Source organism: Talpa europaea, assembly GCF_964194135.1.
Source record: "Talpa europaea genome assembly, chromosome: 10".
Classification (NCBI taxonomy): domain Eukaryota; kingdom Metazoa; phylum Chordata; class Mammalia; order Eulipotyphla; family Talpidae; genus Talpa; species Talpa europaea.
The window spans coordinates 70,316,985-70,338,727 of NC_140077.1; the positions used below are offsets into that span (position 1 = coordinate 70,316,985).

The window sequence follows — 21,743 nt, forward strand, 5'->3', positions numbered from 1 at the left end:
CTTTTATTGTACTGATGTTGCTCAGACCCGGAAGGCGCGGGGCAGCCACTCTGGTGTCAGCACACATCGCCAACGCAGACTGCCGCAGCTGGGACACCTCACGCCTTCCCTTCCTGTGGAGTCAGGGACTCAGTCAAGCTGGGAGACTTGACTTGGGACTCTCTGGGGATGCTGCATCTAGATGGCGAAGGCTCGGATAAATATGAGGCTGAACAGCCCCAAGCCCCCCACCACACCCAGCCCCGAGTGCATGCCTAGTTGTTGATGAGCTTGTCCAAATTGTAGTTTCTCATAGACAAGAGTTCCAGCAGCTTTCTGCCCGGGTTCAGCATCAGGAGCGTGGTCCAGATGGGGTTACCGTAGTATAGCTCCTCCTGGCGCAGTGCCCCCCCCTTGATGATCTCCAGCGCACACTCTTCTTTGGGAGACCCACGGATGTTGAGCTTCCCGGCCACTGCCTTCACGGCCGTGTCTGTGAGCGGCAAGAGAAGAGAGTGTGTCCAAGACTGGTCGTCCACGTGGGAGCTCCGTGCTGGGGTGTCTGGGAAGAGCAGCTTGAGGAGGCCCTGAGCCCCCTGGGACATGGGGGAGATGGGGCATGTAGGACTGTCCCCTTAAGATGGGCTTAGGGTTCCCACAGGCCCTGTGTTCCGGGGTGAGGCTCTGCGGGGCCACTGGATGTAACTAGTTGAGATGCTTGAATCACAGTCCTCCCTTGGGGGTTCTGTCTGGGGTGGGGTGTGGTAGGGGACAGTGCCATGAGGAGAGAGGGTGGGGATGGCCCCACAGCACAGCCAGGGAGTGTTGGTGCACAGGGGAGCGTGGAGGAGTGACCGACTTACTGACTTGGGAAGGGATTGGATGGGTGGCCTCTGGCCCCAGCCAGCCCCGCCCTCTTGCCTGGAAGGAGAGTCTGGGCAGCCTCCTTCTCCCGCCTGCTCTCTGTCCTCCTGGAGTGTCTGCCCCTCCATGCCTCTCTCATCTCCCTGTGTGTCTCTAGCTTCCCTCACGCTCTTGCTCTGTGTCTACTATTTGATTTACCTGATTGCTCTTTAAATAAACTTTTCCTGTCAGACCTGCCATGTGTTCCAGATGAACTTGCTGATGGGCCAGATGGAAGCTAAAGGCTGTGTGGCCTCTTCCCTTCTACGCTTCACCTGCTTGTCCTCATTGTGACACCAAAAATGTTGTACAGTTATTAAGGGAGGGACCATATCCTTGGGAAAACTGACTAAACCGCAGGCCTTATTTTTTCACTCATGTCCGTTTTATACCTCAGGGTCTTCTCCAGGGTTGAGCTGGTGGTCATGTCACCTCCCCCCCTTTCAATCTGGGACGGTCCTCTTGTCTGTCCTTGGCTCTCATGGCCTTCATGATTTTGAGGAGCACTGAGCAATTGTTCAGCAGAGTGCCCCTCAACGTGGGTTTGCCCCTCGTTCTCTTAGGGCTGGGGTAAGGTTCTTCTTCAGCAAGAATAGCACTCAAATGACAAGAATACCACAGTGACACTGTGGCCTCCAGTGTCACTGTGACTCCCAGGTCTTATCACTGGTGATGTTTATAATGAATATAAACTGTGTTTGGTGAGTCACGTAGGAAGGCCCCCCACAACGGGTCCACAGGACACAGCTGTGCAGGGCAAGGCTGGTTGACCCCTGCTCTGCTCAGCACCCCTGGCAGTCAGGCTGGAGAAAGGAGGTGGGAGCAGCCAGATGCTCCTGCTTGTAAGAGCACCTCATTAGCTGAGGACTAGCATCCTCACGGTCTGAGTGCCTCACACTTGAGCTGGGGAGCCCAGCACTTTCTCTTCCCGCACGGTGAGGCTGACAGCACACCTGCTGCTCGTGAGTCACACCCCTGACCTTACCTGTGTTGATGAGGCCGAGGATGCAGAGAGTGATGGACACGTTGACCTTGGTCAATGAAAATTCTGTCCTGATGGAGGAGAAGAAGCCGTCCAGGGCAAACTTGCTTGCAGAATAGGCAGCGATGAGTGGGCTGGAGATTTTCCCTAGATGACAAAGAAAGGGGTTACCATGATCACCTGTGACCCTGACAGAAGCGACCTTTGCTCGGTGACCCTGTTACAAATGCTTTTAGCCCCTGAGTCTTAGCTTCTTTCTATTTTGTATAGAGATGTATGTGCTGGCTTGAATTTCTGAAAGAAAAAACTATTAAGGTATCAAGGAAACTCCCTTGAAGAGACTTCACTGAAGGGGGGCTGGTCACATTCTTAGTGAGGGCAGTAAAAAAAGAGGGACTCTGAAAGTGACATGTGACCCACAGTCACTGACACTTTCACCTCTGACCCAAGAGTGCTTGGCAGCCAAGGATCTGGCAAGGCCTCTTCTGATGCGGGGACTGTCCTCGGCTTGCTTCTAAGGCTGGGAGGATGAAAATGCCTGTCTTTGCTTTTCTATTCAAATCCTTTTCTCCCTGTCATGAGCCTGGTTACTTCTCACACTGGTAGTTTGTGGCACATGTGAACATATGTCAGAGAGGATAACCTCTTCTGTAGGGCCTTCCCAAGAGGAGGGAGCTGGAGGGGCCCAAGGCCTTATACTGTGAGTGTCGGTATAACAGCTGCTCTAAAGTCCAGCTCTGCTGCTTCTGAAGTCCTGAGTAAGGGCCACATGTCCTGTTCCTGTAATTGCAATAGTTTTTCACTGTACCATTGACACTGTGAATGAGACTTTGCAGAATCTCTGCAATTGTTTTTCACTGTACCATTGATACTGTGAGTGAGACTTTGCAGAATCTCTGGGTTCTATTATATTCCTTCAAAGAGTATTGATTTTTGGTCTCGTCGGTGGACAGTTAACTTGACTGTAACTGTGCCTCTTGCAGTAGGCACCAACTAAAATCTCTGATCAATTATTTGAATCTTCACATGTCTTCTTGGTGTTATACTGCCTACGAATAGTTCAGGAGACACACAGATTTGGACTTTCTGTGCTTCCACTGGGGTTCTTGTCTTTCCCTTTCACTTTCTGGTTGCCACAGAAACTCTAAACTCTTTCTTCTGGCTCTTCAAGCCAGTAACACACAGCTTTCTATTCCCGATAGCATCGATGGGATTCTGCCTTTTGCTAAAAAGTCAACATTGGTATAGCATTGTTTCCCTCTCTGGTTTCTGTTTGCTGTTATCTTTTGCTGTTATCTTTTTGCTGTTATCTTTTCTTGCCTATGTGTTCTATGGCTGTTTTCCATATATTTGTCCAAAATTTGTTATCTGGGGGTGGTTGACCTGTTAGGTATTGCTCTGCTATATTGGCACTGGAATCTAAGTTTTTAAATATAATGGCATTGCATGTCAAATCAATGAAGAAGTGATGACTTATTCAATAAGGACGCTGGGAAAACAGGCTAATTAATTGGCAAAAACTGCTAGTTCATTATTTTATATATATCATATATCAAAAAAATGATGGGAAATTATTCAGAAAGTCTTGTCCACCAAATATCTATTTCCCCTTCGAAAATGGAATCTGATTTTATGGATGATGGAAGAAAAATATGTGCATGCAAAGAACATTTGATTGTATGAAATGTAAAATTTCTATGTCAAAATTACAATTACACTAGCGTGATTACAAAGAGAAAGGAGAGATGACAAACTAGAAAACCACTCGCAACATAGGCAACAAGGTGCTCCCTGGTGGTACAAGGAGTTAAGCGTCAGCACTATGAAGCTATCCACAGCCACTGCAGCAAGAGTTGGATCCCTGGCCAGGGAGCTGACCCACATGGCACAGCAGAACTCTCCTGTCTCCCCTCTGCTCCCCTCAGCAGTGGATTTCAGTAGATCTGCCTTGGTCTCTGGTAAATCCTCTCACCCTCCTCATCTCTGGCCTGCACCCCAGCTCTGTATGCATAAATAAATCTTTTTAAAAAAATAGGAGACAAAAACTTATTATCCTCGTCCTTAATGCATAAAGAACTCTTAAGAAAATGCATGGACAAATCCTGGTAAGGGTCCACTCCAAATCTGGCTAGGCAGGTGTCTCGGCTTGGGAGACAGTTGCTCAGGGACCGGTGTGCAACAAAAGGAGGCTTTCAAGAGTGTCACTACGAGGGGCTCTCTAACTGGCCTGGGCTGGACAGGCACAGTGGGACTCTGCCATCTGCAGCCAGTACTTAGCTCCCCTGGCCTCCTCCGTGCCGAGTCCACCTGAGTCCAAGGCTCCACCTGAGCAGTGGCTGGCCTTTTCTCCTCTTACCAAAGGGCGGAGCTCCGCGTTTGCAGCCAGGCTTAGCATTATCTGGAGAAATCTCCACGTTTCTCAGCTTCTTCCAGCCAGATGTTGCCAAATGACTAAGTGCTGTCCAATGTGTTATAAACACTAGTGTATTTTGATTTATGCACATGTCTGCCAATGAAGAAATTGGTTTCTCCCTTCCCACTCCTTCCTCTTTTTTGAGCATGGAGGTAGCTATTATAGTTGTGGCACCCAAACTAAGCTGGGTCAAGAAGAAACCAGCTGACAGAGCACAGAGCTGGGGGGCCTGGGTGAAGGGAGGGGCCATGGCAGCCTTGTGCTGCAGGCTGGCAGACTGGCTTACCTTCTGATTCTGAACACACACTCATTTTAGGTCTTCTGTATCTGAAAGCTGAACTGGCTCTTTTTTGAATGTCCTCCTCACTTTTAAGAAACCCATGTGCCAAAGGAAAGCAGATCCCTTCTCTAGGGGGTGCTCTGTAACATTTAATTCGTTCCTTCTTGCCTGTGATTGATGCCAATAACAATTCTGTCGGATTGTCTGGGAATGTTCACTGTTCTTCTGGAAGAGTTTCTGAAAGTCTCTGCTGGACGCTTTGGGGCTTGAATTTGGGGCCTGGGATGGCTACAGCATCTCCATCTGTCAGGCTGGAGCTGAAGCCACACACGGAAAGCAGCAGAGCCAAGGGGACCATGGGGATGCTGAACTTGAGCCCAGTCAACTGTGGAGCCCGCCCCACATCTGCACTTCCAGTTATGTCAATAATTTCCCTTACTATTTAAGCCAAAATTAGATCCAAATTATTCATAAGAATAGCATAGTGTTGAAAAGTGTGAGCTCTGGAATCAGATGACTTAGGTGTAAGTCCCGAGAATGCCATTTCTCAGCTGTACTATGTGGATGATAGTGTCACTAAGCTGAAATAATCCATGTCACGCACTGAGCACAAACTCTGGCAGATAGAAAGCGTTTAGTAAATGCTGTTATTAGTAGTATTGAAATTGGCAAGGAAAATACGAGCTTTTCAAAAACTCATACTGGGACAAATGTTAGCTACTGAGGAGAAGAAAAATGCTACTCTAGGGGCCTCCCTGGTGGCGCAGGGGTTAATTCTCAGCACTATCAAGTTATTGCCAGCCACTGAGTGCAATCTCTGACCAGGGAGCTGACACACATGGCGAAGCAGATCTCTCCTGTCTCCCCTCTGTTCCCCTCAGCATTGGATTTCAGTAGATCTGCCTGTTCTGCTCCCCACCCTTGTCTCTTGTGAATCCTCTCACCCCCTGCACCTCTGGCCTACACCACAGGTCTTCTTTGCATAAATAAATAAAAATAAATCTTTAAAAATAAAAAAAAATGCAGAGTGTCTGTGCAAAGTAAAATAACCATGACCATGTGGTTTCGAGGTAAGAGATACTTTTGCAGCGTGAGATCAAAGGCATCCATTATGCAGGGAGGTCGAAATAAGGCTCAACTAGGTTAGGATTTCTACAGCTTCAGAGTACTCAAAATGCCTGCTACCGCCTTCCTACACATCCCCTCAGAAAGATTCTGCCCTCCCAGGCTATCCCTGGCTTGAACACACTTCCTGGTCTCTCTCATGAAGCTGAAATAAGAGAAGATTCTAATTAGCTGTGGTTGGGTTTTGAACTAAAAGGTCCCATAAGATGGGGCCTGGAGCGCCCACAGCAGCGTGGGAAGGGGTGAGTGAGCAGGACCAGGCAGAGCATGGCACTGGAGGGCCACGCAGGCCCTACCATGTGGCTCTGGCTCCTCCATGCCCAACATTCAAAGGCCAAATTAGCACCTAAAATCCATGGCCCCTGAGTAGGACCAGAATTGGAGCCAGCTTCAAATTTACTGTGGGGCCTCCCCTGGTGGTGCAGCAGTTGAGCGCTGGGCTGCGAAACTGCCCGCAGCCTCTGCAGCGCCGGTTCAATTCCTGGGCGCCGGCGAGGGTCCCACATGGTGCGCAGACCTCTCCTTCCACGCCCGCTGTTCCCCTGAGCAGTGTACTTCGTCAGTCTGCCTGTTCTGCTCCCAGCTCTGGCTCTGGTGAATTTTCTCACCTTCCTGCGCTTCTGATTGTACCCAGTGCTTGTATAAGTAAATAAATAAATCTTTAAAAAAAAAACAGAAACAAATTTACTCTGGAGGTCATACTTTCTGGCTAGGGCACTGTTTCCCCATGGGAAACGCACTGTCCACCTGAGTCTTTCGGGAACAGTGTGTCCAACCAGTCTTGCCTGAGTGGGCTTGCAGCCTGCTTGACTGTGTGGTCACACTCTGCTCAGGATGGCCAGGTGAGGGGGTGGCCAGGTGAGGGGGCAGCCAGGTGAGGGGGCAGCCAGGTGAGGGGACCTGTAAACAGGACTAGAACTTCCCACCTCCTTCACATTGTTATCCACCGGTTGCCTGCCCTTCTGACTAGAGAGAACAGAAACGTGTCTCCCATAGTCTGGAAGCCTGATGCTCCAGAGCAGCTGTGGTGAGACCACATGGCCCTGCAGGCCAGTGCATGAGGATCATATTTCCTCGCTCATGTTTTGTGACCTGCCATTGATCTGCAGACCTGAGCATCAGCACCCACTTTGGTGGGTGTTCCTGGGGAAAGAGGGTCTTCCCCCATTAAACTAATTCATAGTGGGCTTTGAAGGCGGTGTAGGAGTAGGAAGGGCATGGGGACAGGCTTGTTGGACCCAGGAACTCCCAGAAAGGGGGTGAGAAGTTCATTCTATTCAGAAGGGACCACAGCCGCTCAGCGACTAAGGTGACCCTCAGCACCGGGCCCTGCTGTGCCACAGCAGCACCTCTGCCCAGCCCTGCATCGCTCCATGGTGTGCCCAAAGGAGGCCGGTGCTCGCTGTCTGCTCCCTCCCGCCATCTATCTTCCCTTCGTCGGCAGCTTTTCTCTTCTTTGCTTGAGGAGAGGGGCTCTGCCACCACTGTCTTCCTGGGAGATCTGAGCCCCCCCACCCCCGCCGGTTTCCGCCTCTACTGGGACATGAGTATAAGGTTTGCTGTCCCCACAGGCCAGCATGAGGTGTGAACAGGCTCTGGGCCAGCTCTGATTCCATCCCCACCAGAGGTCTGGGCTTCAGTATGTATATTAAAGTTTTTATATCAGTTAGTTTTTATAAAACCTAACTGATTGCCAAGCTAATGGGATTTAAGGTGACTATTGCTAAATTGGAGCCAGTTTAAGTCTGGTTTAACACACAAGCGCGTGGTCAGGGCCAGCAGCACGCAGCTTCTCCAGAGAGTAAACTCGGGTCAGCTGCATTTGTCAGCAGAAGAAAGAGCCATAGAGGTAAGACTTAAATCTGTGGGACTGGAGGGGATGATGCTAATGAGATAAGTCAGAAGGAGAAAGACAAGTACCAGATGCTGTCATTTACATGTGAAATATGGAGAAAAAAGCAAAAATAAGGAACCTGACAAAACTAAACCAAAACTAATCCTAGAAATATGCCTACAGAGCTGAGGCTGCTGGGGCAGAGGGGGTGGGGACAGAACCCAGGGCAAAGGACTACGGTGTTGATGGTGGGGGCCTATTACTCTGAAGGGAGATGAAACTGTTCCCCTAAATCACACACAGTGTTGCAAACCAATGTTATCTCAATAATGAGGGGAAAAAAGAATGTGCCGGGAGGCGGCCCTGAGACTTACATAATGTAGTAATGCAGTGTTCATCAACAAAAAGGTAAAATAGGGCCTCCCTGGTGGCACAGGCAGTTGAGCGCTGCACTGTGAAGCTGTCTGCAGCCTCTGCAGCACGGGTTTGATCCTGGCCGGCCAGTGAGAATCCCACATGGTGCAGCAGACCTCTCCTGTCTCGCCTGCTGCTCCCCTCAGAGTGTATTTCATCAGTCTGCCTGTTCCGTTCCCCACTCTGTCTCTGGTGAATCCTCTCACCCTCCCTTGCATTTGGCCTGTACTGTGGTTCTTATATAAATAAATAAATAAACAAACAAATAAATAAAATCTTTAAAAAGAAAAAAAAGTAAAATTAAAAATAGTGTAAACAGGATAAAGGTTTTTAGGTAAATGCTTAGTAATAGCCATATTTATGGCCCTAAAAAGTAACTGCCAAGAGTTTTCTTTCTTTTGTGGCCGTGGGTCCCCTTAGAGTCTTGAGAAGACAAAGGATAGAAATACAAGGGCCACTCAGACCATCCTGGAGCCACCATTGCTGACTGACAGGCAGCCTCCTGCCTGCCAGGGTCCGAGACCCAGATTCTCACTTTTGAGAAGCATCTAAGTGGAATCCATTGGGGGGTGGGGAGGACGACTGTCAGAGGCCACTTCCCTACAGGAGGTTCGCTGACATTTAAAGTCCGAGGGTGATCCAAAGGTGCCCAACTGCTGGGGCAGGCAGACGGAAGGGCTCAAAGTTGGGTCCCCGGGGATGGGAGAGCCAAGGTTAGGAGCCTGGGAGAAGAGATGGGGCAGGAAGGGGCCTCCCCACCTTTGAGCTGCCCCACCACATCCAGCACAGGAGGATGCTGGCCGACAGGCGGCCTGAAGGAATGACTAGCTGGTCTTAAGGATGTGGAGTGTGCGGTAAGTAAGCTGCAGGGATAAGCCACAGGGATAGCTGCATCCATCCTGGCGCAGGGCAGGGGCACAGGGCGGGGTCGGGGAACGGGGCAAGCAGAGCTTTCGGAAGGAGCTTCCACACAGAATGGGGAAGGGGCTGCTCCTCTCCCCTCCCTGGGATGTTTGGCCACAGAGATGAGCCGAGCACCTCTGCTGCTAGAGCCAGGGCCTGCCACAGGCGGCCTCGGTGCTAAGTGGGACAGCGTGTTTGCAATTAGCTCCGGCCCAGAAACCGGGATCTGCCGCTGTGGCAGGAGCGCTTGGAGGGCCGTGGGCTGTGGCTGGAGCTCATTAGCCCCAAGAGACCAGAAGCGGGTCTCAGTGTTTTCGTCCTGCACTCCACACCCTTGGTCCCCACTCCTCGCTGAGATTTCGAAATCATTTCCACTTCAAAGGCAGATTTTCAGCTGCTTTCATTGACAGCTGGGATAAAGGGGCAGAGGACTGAAAAACACCCTCACAGCCTGCCTGGAGCCATCCGGAGGGACCCAGGCCAAGCTCCAGGTCATGGTGCCCCGGGCTTCAGCCCGAACCCTTGCTGGGTCCTGCTTCCTGGGCCTCCACTCCCTCCGTACTGTGCTCTGAGCTCCCCCTGTCTGGTCAAGGCAGGCTGTGAACATGAGCCCGTCTGGGATGCTGGGGTCCCATTGGCATTGGTACCATCTCCCATCTAGGGAGCATGGAGTGGGAGTGGAGGCACCCAGGAGTGGGGGCACCCAGGGAGAACTTGTGAGTCACAAGAACAAAGAGCTCAGGATGGGAAGATCCCAGGGAGTCAATTATTAGATGGGGCAGGACAGAGCGGAGAAGGCCAGATGGCCATGGGACCAAGCCGTGTCCGGCTGAAGGTTGGGAGCCTGTGATGTGATGAGACAGTGAGAGAAGCTCTGGTCCTCACTGCCCCGGGGCCTGGCGGGGCCTCGGTGTGGCACAGGCCATGAGACACCTTCTCTTGCCTGCGAGCAGAGGCCTCCAGGGCAGCTTAGAAGAGAGGGTCTGAGAACAGCACAGGGTTCCCACCCATGCACACTGCCTTGCCTGCCGGTCACGTCCAGTCCAGAGGCCCAAGGTGGACGTGGAGGCTGTGACCTCAGTGTGGCCTGGAGTAGGGGCCCCAGGACAAGACACTGCCTTCACAGGCTGCCTGGGGTCACCTCCCCAGAGGTGGGAGGGGTAAACTGATGGCGCTGAGGGAGCTCTGAGAGGAGTGAGCAGGTGGGGGCTCTGGGGGTGTCAGGTGGCTCCAGGGAACTCACCAAAGAGCCACCAGATCCACCCTGCAGCCCCTCCCGGTCACTAAGCCTCTTGGGTGAGGACTTTTTCCTTTGGAAGAATTTCAGAGTCACAGGAGAGTTGTGAGAAGGGCAGTGGCGGCCTGCCCTGTCCTGCCCTGACCGCTGGAGATTACCTGCTGGAGCTGTGGCGATGCTGACTGCTGCCCCCGCCTATCAGTGTCCCCAGGCGTCTCCTGCATGGCCACATCCCGGCCTGCCCAAGCCCATGGGTGCATTCTGGACCCCCCTTGCTAATGACTCAGCAAGGCGGCCGAAACCAGTAGGCCTATCTTCACTCTCAGCTCAGGAGACCACAAGCTCAGGTCGAGGGTTGGGGGCCAGAGCACCCCTGAAGGGTCTGGGGGTGAGCAAGCACCCTCCCGGCCCAGCTACTTCAGGAGGCGCTCAGCACTGGTGCCGGCGCAGACCCGCCCGGACATCTTCCTCTGCCTCTTGAGAACACTGCCGCTGGCCTCAGAGCTCACCGGGAACTACAGCCACCTCATTCATTCCAATGTCCTCGACTTAGCCACAGCCGCAAAGACCCTCTCCCAAGTACGGTGGTGCTGGTCAGGGGACCAGGGTGCACACTTGTCTGTCTGAGACCTGACGGCCAACGCCATGGTGGCTCCCTGTGGCCCGGCAGGGTGGGTGGCTGTCCCGATGGTGTCCTTTACAGCAGAGGGACCGGTGTCACGTGCGGTTGTCACGGCCCCTCCCCCCTCCATTTTGGGTTTTCCCGACCTCAACCCACGGAGGGCGCCCTGTCTTTTGTCGGTACAAGGCGGTTGTGGGGGCTGCTGTGACCTGACCACCAACTTGCCAGTGGTTGGCCTGCTGGGGTGACACGGTTGGGGCCCAGGGCAGCCGCCAACATGAGCCAAAGTGTCATTGTTTTGAATAAGGATTTCATGGAAGCAGCAGGTGGAGAAATGACACCAGAGTCTCTCTCTGGGGAAGCGAAGCCGGAGCTCGAGAGGCTGCTGCCAGCCCCAGGGAAGGAGAGTGTCTCGTCCACGGGTGTTGCCTGGCTCACTCCGGCAGTGTCTAAACCAAGCCTTCAAAGGTTTCTGTATCTGAAACATCCACCAGCACATCCCCTGTGCCCTCTTAGGCCCGAGTCAGGGGGCCCGACTGTGCAGGATGTGAGTCAGCCCTCAGCCTGTCCTCCATGGTTTGCGTCTGGCCACTCACGCGTTTTCCAGTGGCAAGGACTGGAAGGTGGAGGAATGACCTTCCTGCCAACATCCTGACGAGAGCATCTGTCACGGCGACGCTGCTTCTCGGGGAGCAGTGCCTGTGATGGACACCAGGGGTGGTTTCTCCAATGTTTCCTCTGACATCTTTGTGGGCTGATGTGTTGGCAGATCACAGAGGTCAGGGTCCTCACAGGGTGTCCTCAGGCACTGCTTGGCTCTGTCAAGGCACCCATGTGTATTCCTTGCGCTCCCTGCCCTCCATCAGGCCCCGCCAGCTGGCACAAGGGGGCGCCTTCAGCACGAGTGCTCCCAGCCAGCCCACGCCCCTGTCCCGCGCACCCACCCTGGTGCTTCAGTGCCTGGGTGCCAGAGCTGGCATCTGGTGAGGGCTCGTTCCCCGAGAGGGCCCGTCAGGGCTCACCATGGCGTCGCGGCTGTCAGGAGCCCTTCTTTGGAAGCCTGGGCTGTGTGTGTGGCTGGCCGCTGGCCTGTCCAGGCCTCCGTGGAGGGACACCTGGCTGCGTCCATGTTCCAGCTGCTCTGATCCCCTCTTAACTCATCAAGTAACCCCCACACAACCTTCCCCAGCAGCTGTGCCACCTTGCACCCCCACCCTCAGGCGCCAGGGCCCAGTCCTGACCGTGGCCTGCATCTTCCTTTGGTTCGCTGGTCTTTACAACGGTCACTGCAACGACCATGCTGAGAGGCAGCTCCCCGTGGTTTGGTTTGCAGTCTCTGCTAACTAGTGATGTGGGGCCTGTTTCCATGCTTCTGTCTTTGTTGGGAAAAGGCCTACTCAAGCCCTATGCTCATGTTTGAGTAGAGTTGTTTTGTTGATTAGTAGGAGCATGTCCAAACAAGGTAAATACCGTGTACCTGTTATGCTTTTATCCACTGGTGTTAACGCCCATTGCTGCTTCCCAGCTGGGTTGTTACTAGGTGGTCTCCAAGGGTGCGCTTCCTAATTCCATCTCTCCTTCTGTTTTCACCACCTGACTTTCCAGCCCATGGAAGAGACTTCTCCTCATTCACTTCTGCACTTATTTATGTCATCATGGATTCTTCTTGTATGCAATGGATAATAATTTGCTTTCGCCACGATTTATTGGAATGTCCAAATGGCCCCAGATTTGGCGTATGGATGGCCCTTAGAAGCGTCCAGGTCCTACTAACATCCTTGTTGTTCTCTGACCAGCTCTTTACTTACTGGCACAATCTGACTCTCAGACCCACCTGTAACTTCCTGGCCACTGCCCGAATAAACCATTTGTCCAAGAAGACTTGGTGCTTTTTAGTGGAGAATATTTAGAAACCAACAGCCTACTATGCGGATACACATCTGTGTCCCCACATTGGCCCACACGTGTCAAAAGCCATTGGTTCCCAGTATGACTGCATCTCCACCCAGCATCCAGGGCCTGTCCTAATCTCCTTCCTTTTCACACTTGTACACTTCGGCTGAGACCTGACAGCCAGCATCCCCAGCTTGTCTTACTTATTTGACAAATGCCCCCATCTGGGAGTTCTTAAACCAGACAGCTTCATGGAAAAAAAAAAAAAACATGAAAGAACTTAAAACCCGAGGACTCAGATGGACCCTGCCATAGATGAATTGGATTCTTACATCAGTCGACTGCGATGCTTGGCTGGGTGCAGGGACATGGCCACTCTCGGAGCTGGGCTTCGGCTTACAGACAAGGTGAAGGTATTCCTTCACAATGCTGGCCCCGGGCGGGAGGCGCCTTGCGTCCACCTCAGCATCCCAGTTACTGATGGAAACACAGCACAGCCGGTGGCACAGTTTCAAGTCACTGTAGATGGAGCAGGATGGGAGGCCCAGCTGTGAAGCAGTGCGTGTGAACACTGGTCACTGTGAACAAAGAGCTGGCCCTTCCCAGCAGCAATGTCTACGCCGGGACATCTCATCTGCCTGGCAGGCTACCCAAGTTTCTAGCAACTGGCAATTGTGTAGATAAGACAAAACCAAACAAAAAAACAAAAACCCAAACAACTTGTAGGCAAAAACAAAAAAAGAACAAACCCTTAACTAAGCAATAACAAACATCATCCCCGGTGGTGTGTAGTGGCCTGTTTGGGTTTTCGGCAGTCGCAGTCATGTGGACTTGTTCACATGCGAGGCTGAGTGCCACATCAGCCTCCCCAACTGGGGCAGAGCCTCTGCTCTGGGTGATGTGCTGAGCCCATCTTAGCTTCCTGCACAGACTCACTCCACCCTCCCGCACAGGGGCCACTCCGCAGGGCTTGGGTGGGAGGCATGTGTCCTGGCTGCACTCACACCAGACACACTGTCTTCCAAGTCGCCGCCCTTCGGATGTCTGAGTTTGTAGTCAGTGTGGGCAGATGCGATGCAGCAGCCCATGGCAGCCCTGGCCCTTCCTAGAACTGGCCACTCAGACTGGTACATTTGGAGAGCGACAGCAGGGGTGGCCCTGCGTGGGCACGTGGGGTCCCAGCTGGTGGCCACTGGCCCAGGGGGACCCTCAGGAATTTCTGAATGAAGGAATGAATGATTGAGGAGTATCATGCATGTGATCTCAGAGGAGCTGTCTCCAGTGTGATGTCCGTCCTCGCTCCCCATCACACCCATCTTGACATCTGGAAGCCGATTCTCACTGCACCCCCCTCAGCAGTTCAGCTCAGCCAGGGAGCACTGTCGCCATGCCAGGTGAACTGCTATCTGTGCTTTGTTCCCGCCTTGTTTAGCTGAGGTCCAGGGACGTGCCTCTGTCAGCTGCAACAGAAGCTGACATGAAGTCAGTTACCATATTTATCGTCAGGAAATCTGCTAACATCTTAATGGGCAAGTTCGAGAGAAAAGCATTCACGGAAAAGAGCAGAACGTGACATCATCCATTCATTCACCACCAGGACTTTGTGGCGTCCACTCCAACGCCAGGCCTGCCGCGAGGAGGACGCAGCTCCAGAGCCAGTGGCTCTGCTCTCCAGGAGGAGGTACGGGGTTGCCTCGCAGGCCCACAGGGAACTGGACACCTTGCTGCTGGACACCTGCTGCCTCTACCTACAGAACCTCCCTGGCCACATGCTGCCCACTGGGCCAGGGGCATGAGCGGCACACCCACAGGCACACACTTGGGGTGGAGACAGAAGTGGGCTGTTCCACAATTGCCTCAGCTGGCTTTTGTCTTTGCAGGATTAAAAATCAAGTCCTTTCTTTCTCCTTTTGTTTAAAGCAAGGTAGCAAAGAGCACCTCTGTTTCCCAGCCACCACCGCATCAGTCTAGGACTGAGGATTCATCAAGGACACAACTGTCAGCTCAGCCACAGATTGATGGACAAGGACATTCACTGCAGGACTGTAAAGGTCACAAAACACTACACATGTCCTGACTCCTCCAGCAGGAAGCAACTGATCCGCGTCTGTCTGTCTGTCTATCTCTACCTTGGTCTGTGTATCTGGGAGGGAGTTTCCGAAGCACCAATCCAGGGACGGGTAATTTTTACTTCCATCCTGATCCTTTCTTCATTTGAATATTCTCTGTGAGTGTGTGTGTGTGTTTATAGTCAGAAGCATCTTCAAAAATTGGGGCCTTTGCTCGTCCCATTCCTTTGTGCCATTTATTTCCACTTTTTTATGAGAAAGTTTTCAGCAGTGAGGCTGCACGTTCTTCTTCTGAATGCTCTCTCAGCCAGCTCCCAATTCTATTCTTTTTCTTTTTGTTAACAATTTGAGAGTCAAATTTGAAACTTAAGGACAGCATCTCAGTGGAGTCTAATTTGGGGATTTTGTGTTCTTCTCAAGAATAATTTTCTATTTCTATATTTCTAGAAAGGGAGTTTTGGGACGTCACTCCAGACCCTTGGTGTGCAGACTGCCAGCAGCACAAACGAGGGTGGAGCTGCCTAGGTCAGGCAGGGGGAGGCCCTGGTGTGGCAGGTGACCCTGGCCTGGGTCCAGGCGATCGTCTCCACAGGGATATCCCCCAATCCCTCCTCTCCCTTGGGACAGGCAGCGTGGGCAGGGAAGGTAAGCCCACAAGCCTGGGGCTCGGGCAGCAAAGCTCTGGCCTTCAATGCCCCGCTGTGGCTTTGCTTTCGTCTTGTCTGTGGGTTTCCCCGGCCCTGCAGACGCACTGCTCCCCACCTCACCCCTGCACCTCCTCTCTTCCCCACACAGCCCAGCCTGCACCTGGCCTGCCGAACACCTGAACCCACAGCAAATACCCACTCTCCTAGGAGATGGTGAGCTCTGAAAACAACTTCCAGGAAATTGGATTGAAGGGTAAAGCTTCATCTTTCCTAAGAAAAATGAAACTTATATGGGGAGAGGGGTGAATGACTCTGGTTTCTAGGCCTCTTTGCACCCATGTCCAGACCCCCCAGAGCATCACCAGAGCACCTCACCGCCAAGCACTGAGGCCCCCAGCCCCTGTGGGAGGGGGTAGGTGCCAGCACCGGAGCGGGAGAGACATCTGTGAGGCTGCCTGGGGGAGGGCGTCAGGAGTGCCAGACGTCGCTGGCCTGCACGTGCGTGGAGGAGTGGGTCCTTTCCTCTCTGTGACCCTGGATTCTTGAACTGAGCTTAGACCACACAGGCGGTGGCCCAGCAGGTTGAGGTCCAGCAAGTAACTCCATATGTTGGCCGGAGCTTTCCCATGGAAGCTCGCCTCCCGAGGTGCTTGTCCAGCTCAAATGTGCCTGAAACTACACTTTTATGCAAAAAATGGCGTGAAGCTATGCCGGGAATGGGTGGGCCACAGAAGGGCAGGTCTGAAGAGGACAGAGGCGCATGGAGGGCAGGAATGGTGCTTCACAGTAGGTTTTCTGACAGCAGGAGGGAGCCGGCGAGGTCGGTGGAGGGGAGCTCCCAGAGGCGCCCCGCTTCTCATTTGGGATATTTGAAGCAGCCCGGCTCATCCTGTCTAGCAGCCCCCCATCCTGTTTGGTTCCCCTTCATGGCACATCTGGCATCTTTGTCCATGGGGGATCTGCTGCCCACGTGGCCACATCAGCCGAGTGCCTGGACAAGTCCCGCCCTGAGCAGAAGGGCCAGGGGAGGGGCTTCTCGGGCTGACAGGTGCGGGAGGAGCGGGAGACCTGATCTCAGACCCCCAGAACTGTGTGGAGTGGGGCATCCTGGAGACAGGAGTGAGTGGTTGTTTGGCCCGACAACCTGCGGGGCCAGTCCAGGCAACCGGGGCTCAGAAATGGCCAGAAGGCGTCGACGTCCAGACAATCCATATCCACTAAAGGCAGATGCACTTTTTCCAGATGTTTTCAATGTTCTCCGCCCAACCCGGCCTCCGGGAGCCTAGGTCTCCTGCCCCTTTACAAATTCCCCCGGGGACCTCCTGCCCTTCCCCTGCCTCACATCCACGCAGCCCCTGTAATGGCCTGACCTGAGAGGGAGCCACTGCAGCCTGCCGTGCAGCATGTGTGGGCGTGCACATCTGTGTGGGGGTGCACCTGTGTGGGGGTGTCTGCTGTGTGGGGGTGTCTGCTGAGAGGGTGTCTGCTGTGGGGGGTGTGTACCTGTGTAGGGGGTGTCTGCGGTGGAGGTGTGTCTGCTGTGGGGGGGTGTCTACTGTGGGGAGGTGTGCACTTGTGTGGAGGTGTCTGCTCTGTGGGGGGTGTCTTTTGAGGGGGTGTCTGCAGTGGGAGTATGTCTGCTGTGGGGGGTGTCTGCTGTGGGGGGTATCTGCTGTGTTGGGTGTCTGCAGTGGAGGCGTGTCTGCTGTGGGGGGGTGCCTGCTTTGGGGGTGTTTGCTGGGGGGTTGTCTGTTGTGGGGGGTGAGTGTGTACGGGGAGCAAAGGTGGAGCGGCCTGGAGGCAGCACAGCCTTCAGTCCACAGGCGCCTTGGCAGGGCTGTGGAGGCTGCTCCTGACTCTCGTGGCCGGCCCACTCTGAGTGTAGGCCCGGCTGCAGGCGGCGGTGGCAGAAGAGAGACGCAGACTGTCCCAGGGTTTAGGTTCTGGCGTCTGTCTCCTCTTCTGGGCTCTCAGTTGAAGGCTGATGTGACACTGGGCTGTGTGGCCCAGCGAGGGTGACGCTGTGGGGGCAGAGCTACCGCCAGCCCTGCTGACCCCCCAGGTGCTGAGGGCCAGTGTCTCTGATGTAAGCCCCTGCATGCTGGGTTTTTATGATAGCCCCATGACACCCAGCCAACTCACAGTGGGGGCAAACCAGCCCCCGCATGTGCAGTGGCCACTGAGGCCCAGAGAGTAGGGTTTGCTGTTGGGGGTCCCGGGAGGAGGCAGGCCCATCTGCTGATGCTGCAGACCCAGTGGGGGCTTGACAGGCCTTACTGCACATCCAGGGCTATGTGGCTGCCGCCCTGAAGACCCATAGCCCTGGCTCAATGGTGCAGGACGGCAGCCAGGAGGAGGGACTCCCCTAGCTCTCTGGCTGCCTGAGCTCACTCTGAGGGTCAGCGAGCTTGTGGGACTCAGACTGCCCAGAGGGAGGCTGGTGGGCATGTGCTGCTGTTTGGAAGAACAAAGCACAGACAAGTTCAAAGAAATGCACCCGGGTGAGCGAGGGCTGGGTCTGCCCTCCGGGGCACAGGCTGCATGCGGACGGACAACAGACACGAGGGCCACCAAGACCCGTCCCTGGGGACCGCAGGCAAGCTGAGATGCGTTTGGCATGTATGCAGCCAGGGCGCAGGCTGGGGCCCATAGTGACTAGCTCCTCTCAGAGCACCCGGATCTAGACACTGCAGAAGGTTCGATGCAGCAGCCTCTGTGCAGTGAGCCTGCGCCTGGAGCGGGTGGGTTGTCTAACCAGCTGGAGCCAGTCCAGCCTCCCACGCCTGCTGATGTGCGCTGGCCGAGGCCCCGGGGGATGGCGCCCAGCACCCCCACTCAGTATGCAGCCAGAAGCTCCTCCCTCCTTTCAGCGCAGAGCCCGGGAGGAGGGCGCATCTGTGTTGCCGGCTGCACTGGGTGCATATCAATGGCTCTGGCCACCCCAGCCTGCTGCTGGCTGCAGCCACCACGGACTGCTGGTGCTTGGTTCATCTGCAGCCAAGGTCGGGAGGCTCGCTGGTGGCCACCCTGAGTGGCATGGCTGCATCCTGCTCACCAGCCCTGGTCCCCCAGCCACGGCCACTCACGGGGAACATGTGGGCTCAGAGGACGTGGGCTTGGGACCCCTACCCCAGAGTGTCTGGGTTCCCTGCTGGTGCAGCCACCATCCCCACCACCCAGTCTTCTCTTTATCAGCCCAGCCACTGTTTACAAGGACTTTTGATGTGGAAGCTCAGGTGTGCGGCAACACCCCACTTGGCAGCCCTGTTAACAATTTGGTGGCTTCTGGTTGTTCCTTTCATTTGGACTTCGCTTAGCCCATGTGTTTCAGCATTTACCATTTCGTTTCCCTTCAGCTATGCCTGTGCAGTGGTTGGCAGCACCGCCCTCAGGGTTCGCCAGGGGTAGCAAGCCTTCATCCCGGCCACGGGTCTTCCCGGGGACGCCGGAGTCCCCCAGGTGCATGAGGGCCTGGCAGGGTTTGTAGCTGCCCACTAGGCCAGTCCTCTCTCCTGTGGCCCCCTTGTTCCTAGTGTCTCTCCCCTGCATGCCCCAGTGGCTGCCCCTGCTCTGTGCCCTGTGGGTCTGTGCTCCCCACAGTGGCTGACCCAGCTGCCCCTGCCGCACATCATGCCCAACTTTGGTATCCTGTCGTTCTCCGCCCGGCGTGCTTGGTGGCTGAGCCCGCACCCGCCTGGAACTCTCAGCTGCCCGGGCCCAGACAGCCCACTCACCGGCCATGGATGATACCACCACGATGCTGCCGTTGCTCTGCTTCAGCATGGGCAAAGCGGCCACGCTCAGGGCCACGTAGCTCAGGAAGTTGACATCCATGGTCCTGCGCACCAGCTGCACATCACCTCGGAACAGCTCCAGGGAGGCTATGGTGATGTGGTTGAGCACGAGCATGTCCAGTCCCCCTGCGAGACGGCGGCGTTGAGGGGCTGGCCCTGTGCCCGGGCGCCCCAGGGACCCCCGGTGGCCAGAGGCAAGGGGGACTCAGCCTCACCCAGGACGGCGCCTGCTTGGGCCACAAGCTGCTCTGCGAAGGCCATGTCCTCCATGGTGCCGGCCACGTGGTGTGCGGAGGCCGCGCCCAGCTCCAGGCAGCGGGTCACCACCTGCGGGACACAGCCCCATCAGCCACGCCAGCAGGCTGGGGCTGACTCTCGGGGACGGGCTCGGTGGGGCGTGCGTGTGTGGGCAGGGGCACGAGCACTCACCTTCTGGAGTGCTCCCTTCGACCTCGCAGTCACCACCACGTGGGCACCCATCTTCGCCAGGTGATAGGCGATTTCTTCTCCGATCCCCTTGCTGGCCCCCGTGACAATCACTCGCTTTCCTCGCAGCATCTCTGGGGAGCCCCGAGGTGAAGTGAGGGCCGGGCCTGGTGTGGCGGGCAGATCCCCGGCCCTGCTCTGGTTGGGGCAGCCTGCCCTCGAGGCCAGACTGACGGCCCCCACCAGGGACAATGCAGTCCCTCGTCACCTGCCCTGATGTGGGGATGGGTGTGCTTGCTCAAGGCCAAGTCTTCCTGCTGTCCTTCCTAAAGCCCCACGGACAGAGCTCAGAGGACATGAGTCCAGCTGAAACACAGCAGTGCCAGGTGCTCTGGACACATCCAGTTTTACTCAATTTAACAAAATTCAAGGAGTTCCCGAGCACAGGCGCCCACAGAGACCCCAGGCTCCCTCATGCCAGCACCATCAGCCCCAGTCCCGGCCTCTCTCCCGCTCCCCTGCCTACACATGGACCCTAGGGGACTTGAGGGCTTTGGAACAACCCTTGTCTCTCTAGGGGCTTGCTGCCTGGGAAAGCAAGGCTCTCTGGGGACCTTTGGCTACATCGCTCCCCTCCCCCACATGCCATTGCCCACAGCCTGTGGCAGGAGGGTGCAGAGATAGCAGCTGGCCTCCCGGTGCCCTCTGGCTCGATCTCTTTGGGGACCTGGCCCTGAGGAGCACCCCAGCACCCCTGAGCATCTTATCTCCTCCTCCGAGCACATGATATTGGTACTCACCTGGTCTGAACTTGTCATTGGCAGAGTAGTAGAAGTAGGCCAGGAAGATGCCCAGCAGGGGAAGGAGACTCCTTTTCAGAAAAGCCATCAGACAGAGGACCTGGCCCGGCAGCCCTGGAAGACACGCAGAGAGAGAACTACAGTGCTTTCCACAACCTCCAAGGCAGGCAGCAGCCTCTGAATTGTGACATCAGGAATGGGGGAGGCTGGAGGAGTCTCGGCAGTGCTCGCCAATTTCCCCGTCAGAGCAGCGATTGGTTTTGGGTGGGATCCCATTTGTCCCTGGCAGCCTCGTGGTGGATTTCATAATGGACAATGTTTACTCCATTTCATTGAGCAAGAAGAGACTCCCAGATGGCCAAGCTCATGACCGATCGAGACTTGATTCCTGATCATCCCAACCCAGAGCCCGGTGTCCTCGGAACCCTGTCCATGGTGGGATGGAAGGCCTCTCCAAAGCAGAGTGTCAAGGAGAGAGAGACAGCGTGTGCAGGGTTCCCAGGGAGATGTGAGTAATAGCAAAGAGAGCCCGATTCAAGCCAAATCTTACTCCCAGCCCCACCTCCCAGTCGGAAGCAATTAAAAATAACAGCACAAAACAGAAAAATAAGCTGAAGAAAAAATGTGCACATCCCAGGGGGGAAATAAAAGCAAAGTAGCTCTGTGGGCCTCCCACTTGGCCAGGAGCAAGGGGGCCTTGGATGCACCTGGGGTCCAGCCTTGGCCCCAGACGGTGGGAGTCTCCTGCAGGACCAGGCACCCGCACCGTCCTAGCAGCCAATGAAGGATGGTGGCAGGTTGGGGCGACCGCACCAGGCCTTGGGAAGGTGAAGGTGCCACGCAGGGGTAGGGGGGTGCAGAGAGCTGCACTCGCTGTGGAGCAACCGAGTCGCGGCCTGGGGGCCAGGAAAGGGGAGGAGACCCTGGTCGGGGGCCTGAGGAGAAGACCCTAGTCCTGAGGCATTGATCCTGGAAGTACTAAGAACTCCGCCGGGCTGGAGGGTGGCAACCACCCACTCTGGCAGGCCTCAAGGGTGCCTGGGGGAGCATGTGAAGCTCCCACCCCACACCACAGAGGGGAGATAGGGCAGTCCAGACCTCTGCAGGCGCCCTCAGGGCCCTACAACAGGGCCATGTCCCCTCATGCTTGGGTCCCTGTGCTTCCAGCGAGAAACGGGGCGGGGACAGAGTGGGACATTTCTTAATTCTCCATTATGTGAGGAAAGATAAACAGCGGATTTCAGTCACGTGCTGTGTACAGAAAACAGACGGAGGAAAGACGACTACAAAATGAACTTTTGGATCCTAAGACCAGTTTGTGGTCACCAGGAGAGGGTGAGCCAGTTGGGAAGGGGTTGGTGGATTGGAGAAGGGAAGGCTGGGCCTCAGGGCTGCAGGCACAGGTGCAGGGGGAGGGGTCCC

General features: G+C 55.1%; 1 protein-coding gene across 1 annotated transcript; it reads right to left on the minus strand.

Moving 5' to 3' along the window:
* Positions 1 to 44: 44 nt before the first annotated feature.
* Positions 45 to 20,409, minus strand: HSD11B1 (hydroxysteroid 11-beta dehydrogenase 1; the record flags this gene model as incomplete). The annotated part of the gene is made up of 6 exons (XM_084244729.1): positions 45 to 472; positions 1,868 to 2,011; positions 19,036 to 19,221; positions 19,311 to 19,422; positions 19,525 to 19,655; positions 20,322 to 20,409. 6 exons carry the CDS (start codon positions 20,407 to 20,409, stop codon positions 255 to 257), a joined length of 879 nt encoding a protein of 292 aa, XP_084100855.1. The 3' UTR covers positions 45 to 254.
* Between the last annotated feature and the right edge of the window lie 1,334 nt (positions 20,410 to 21,743).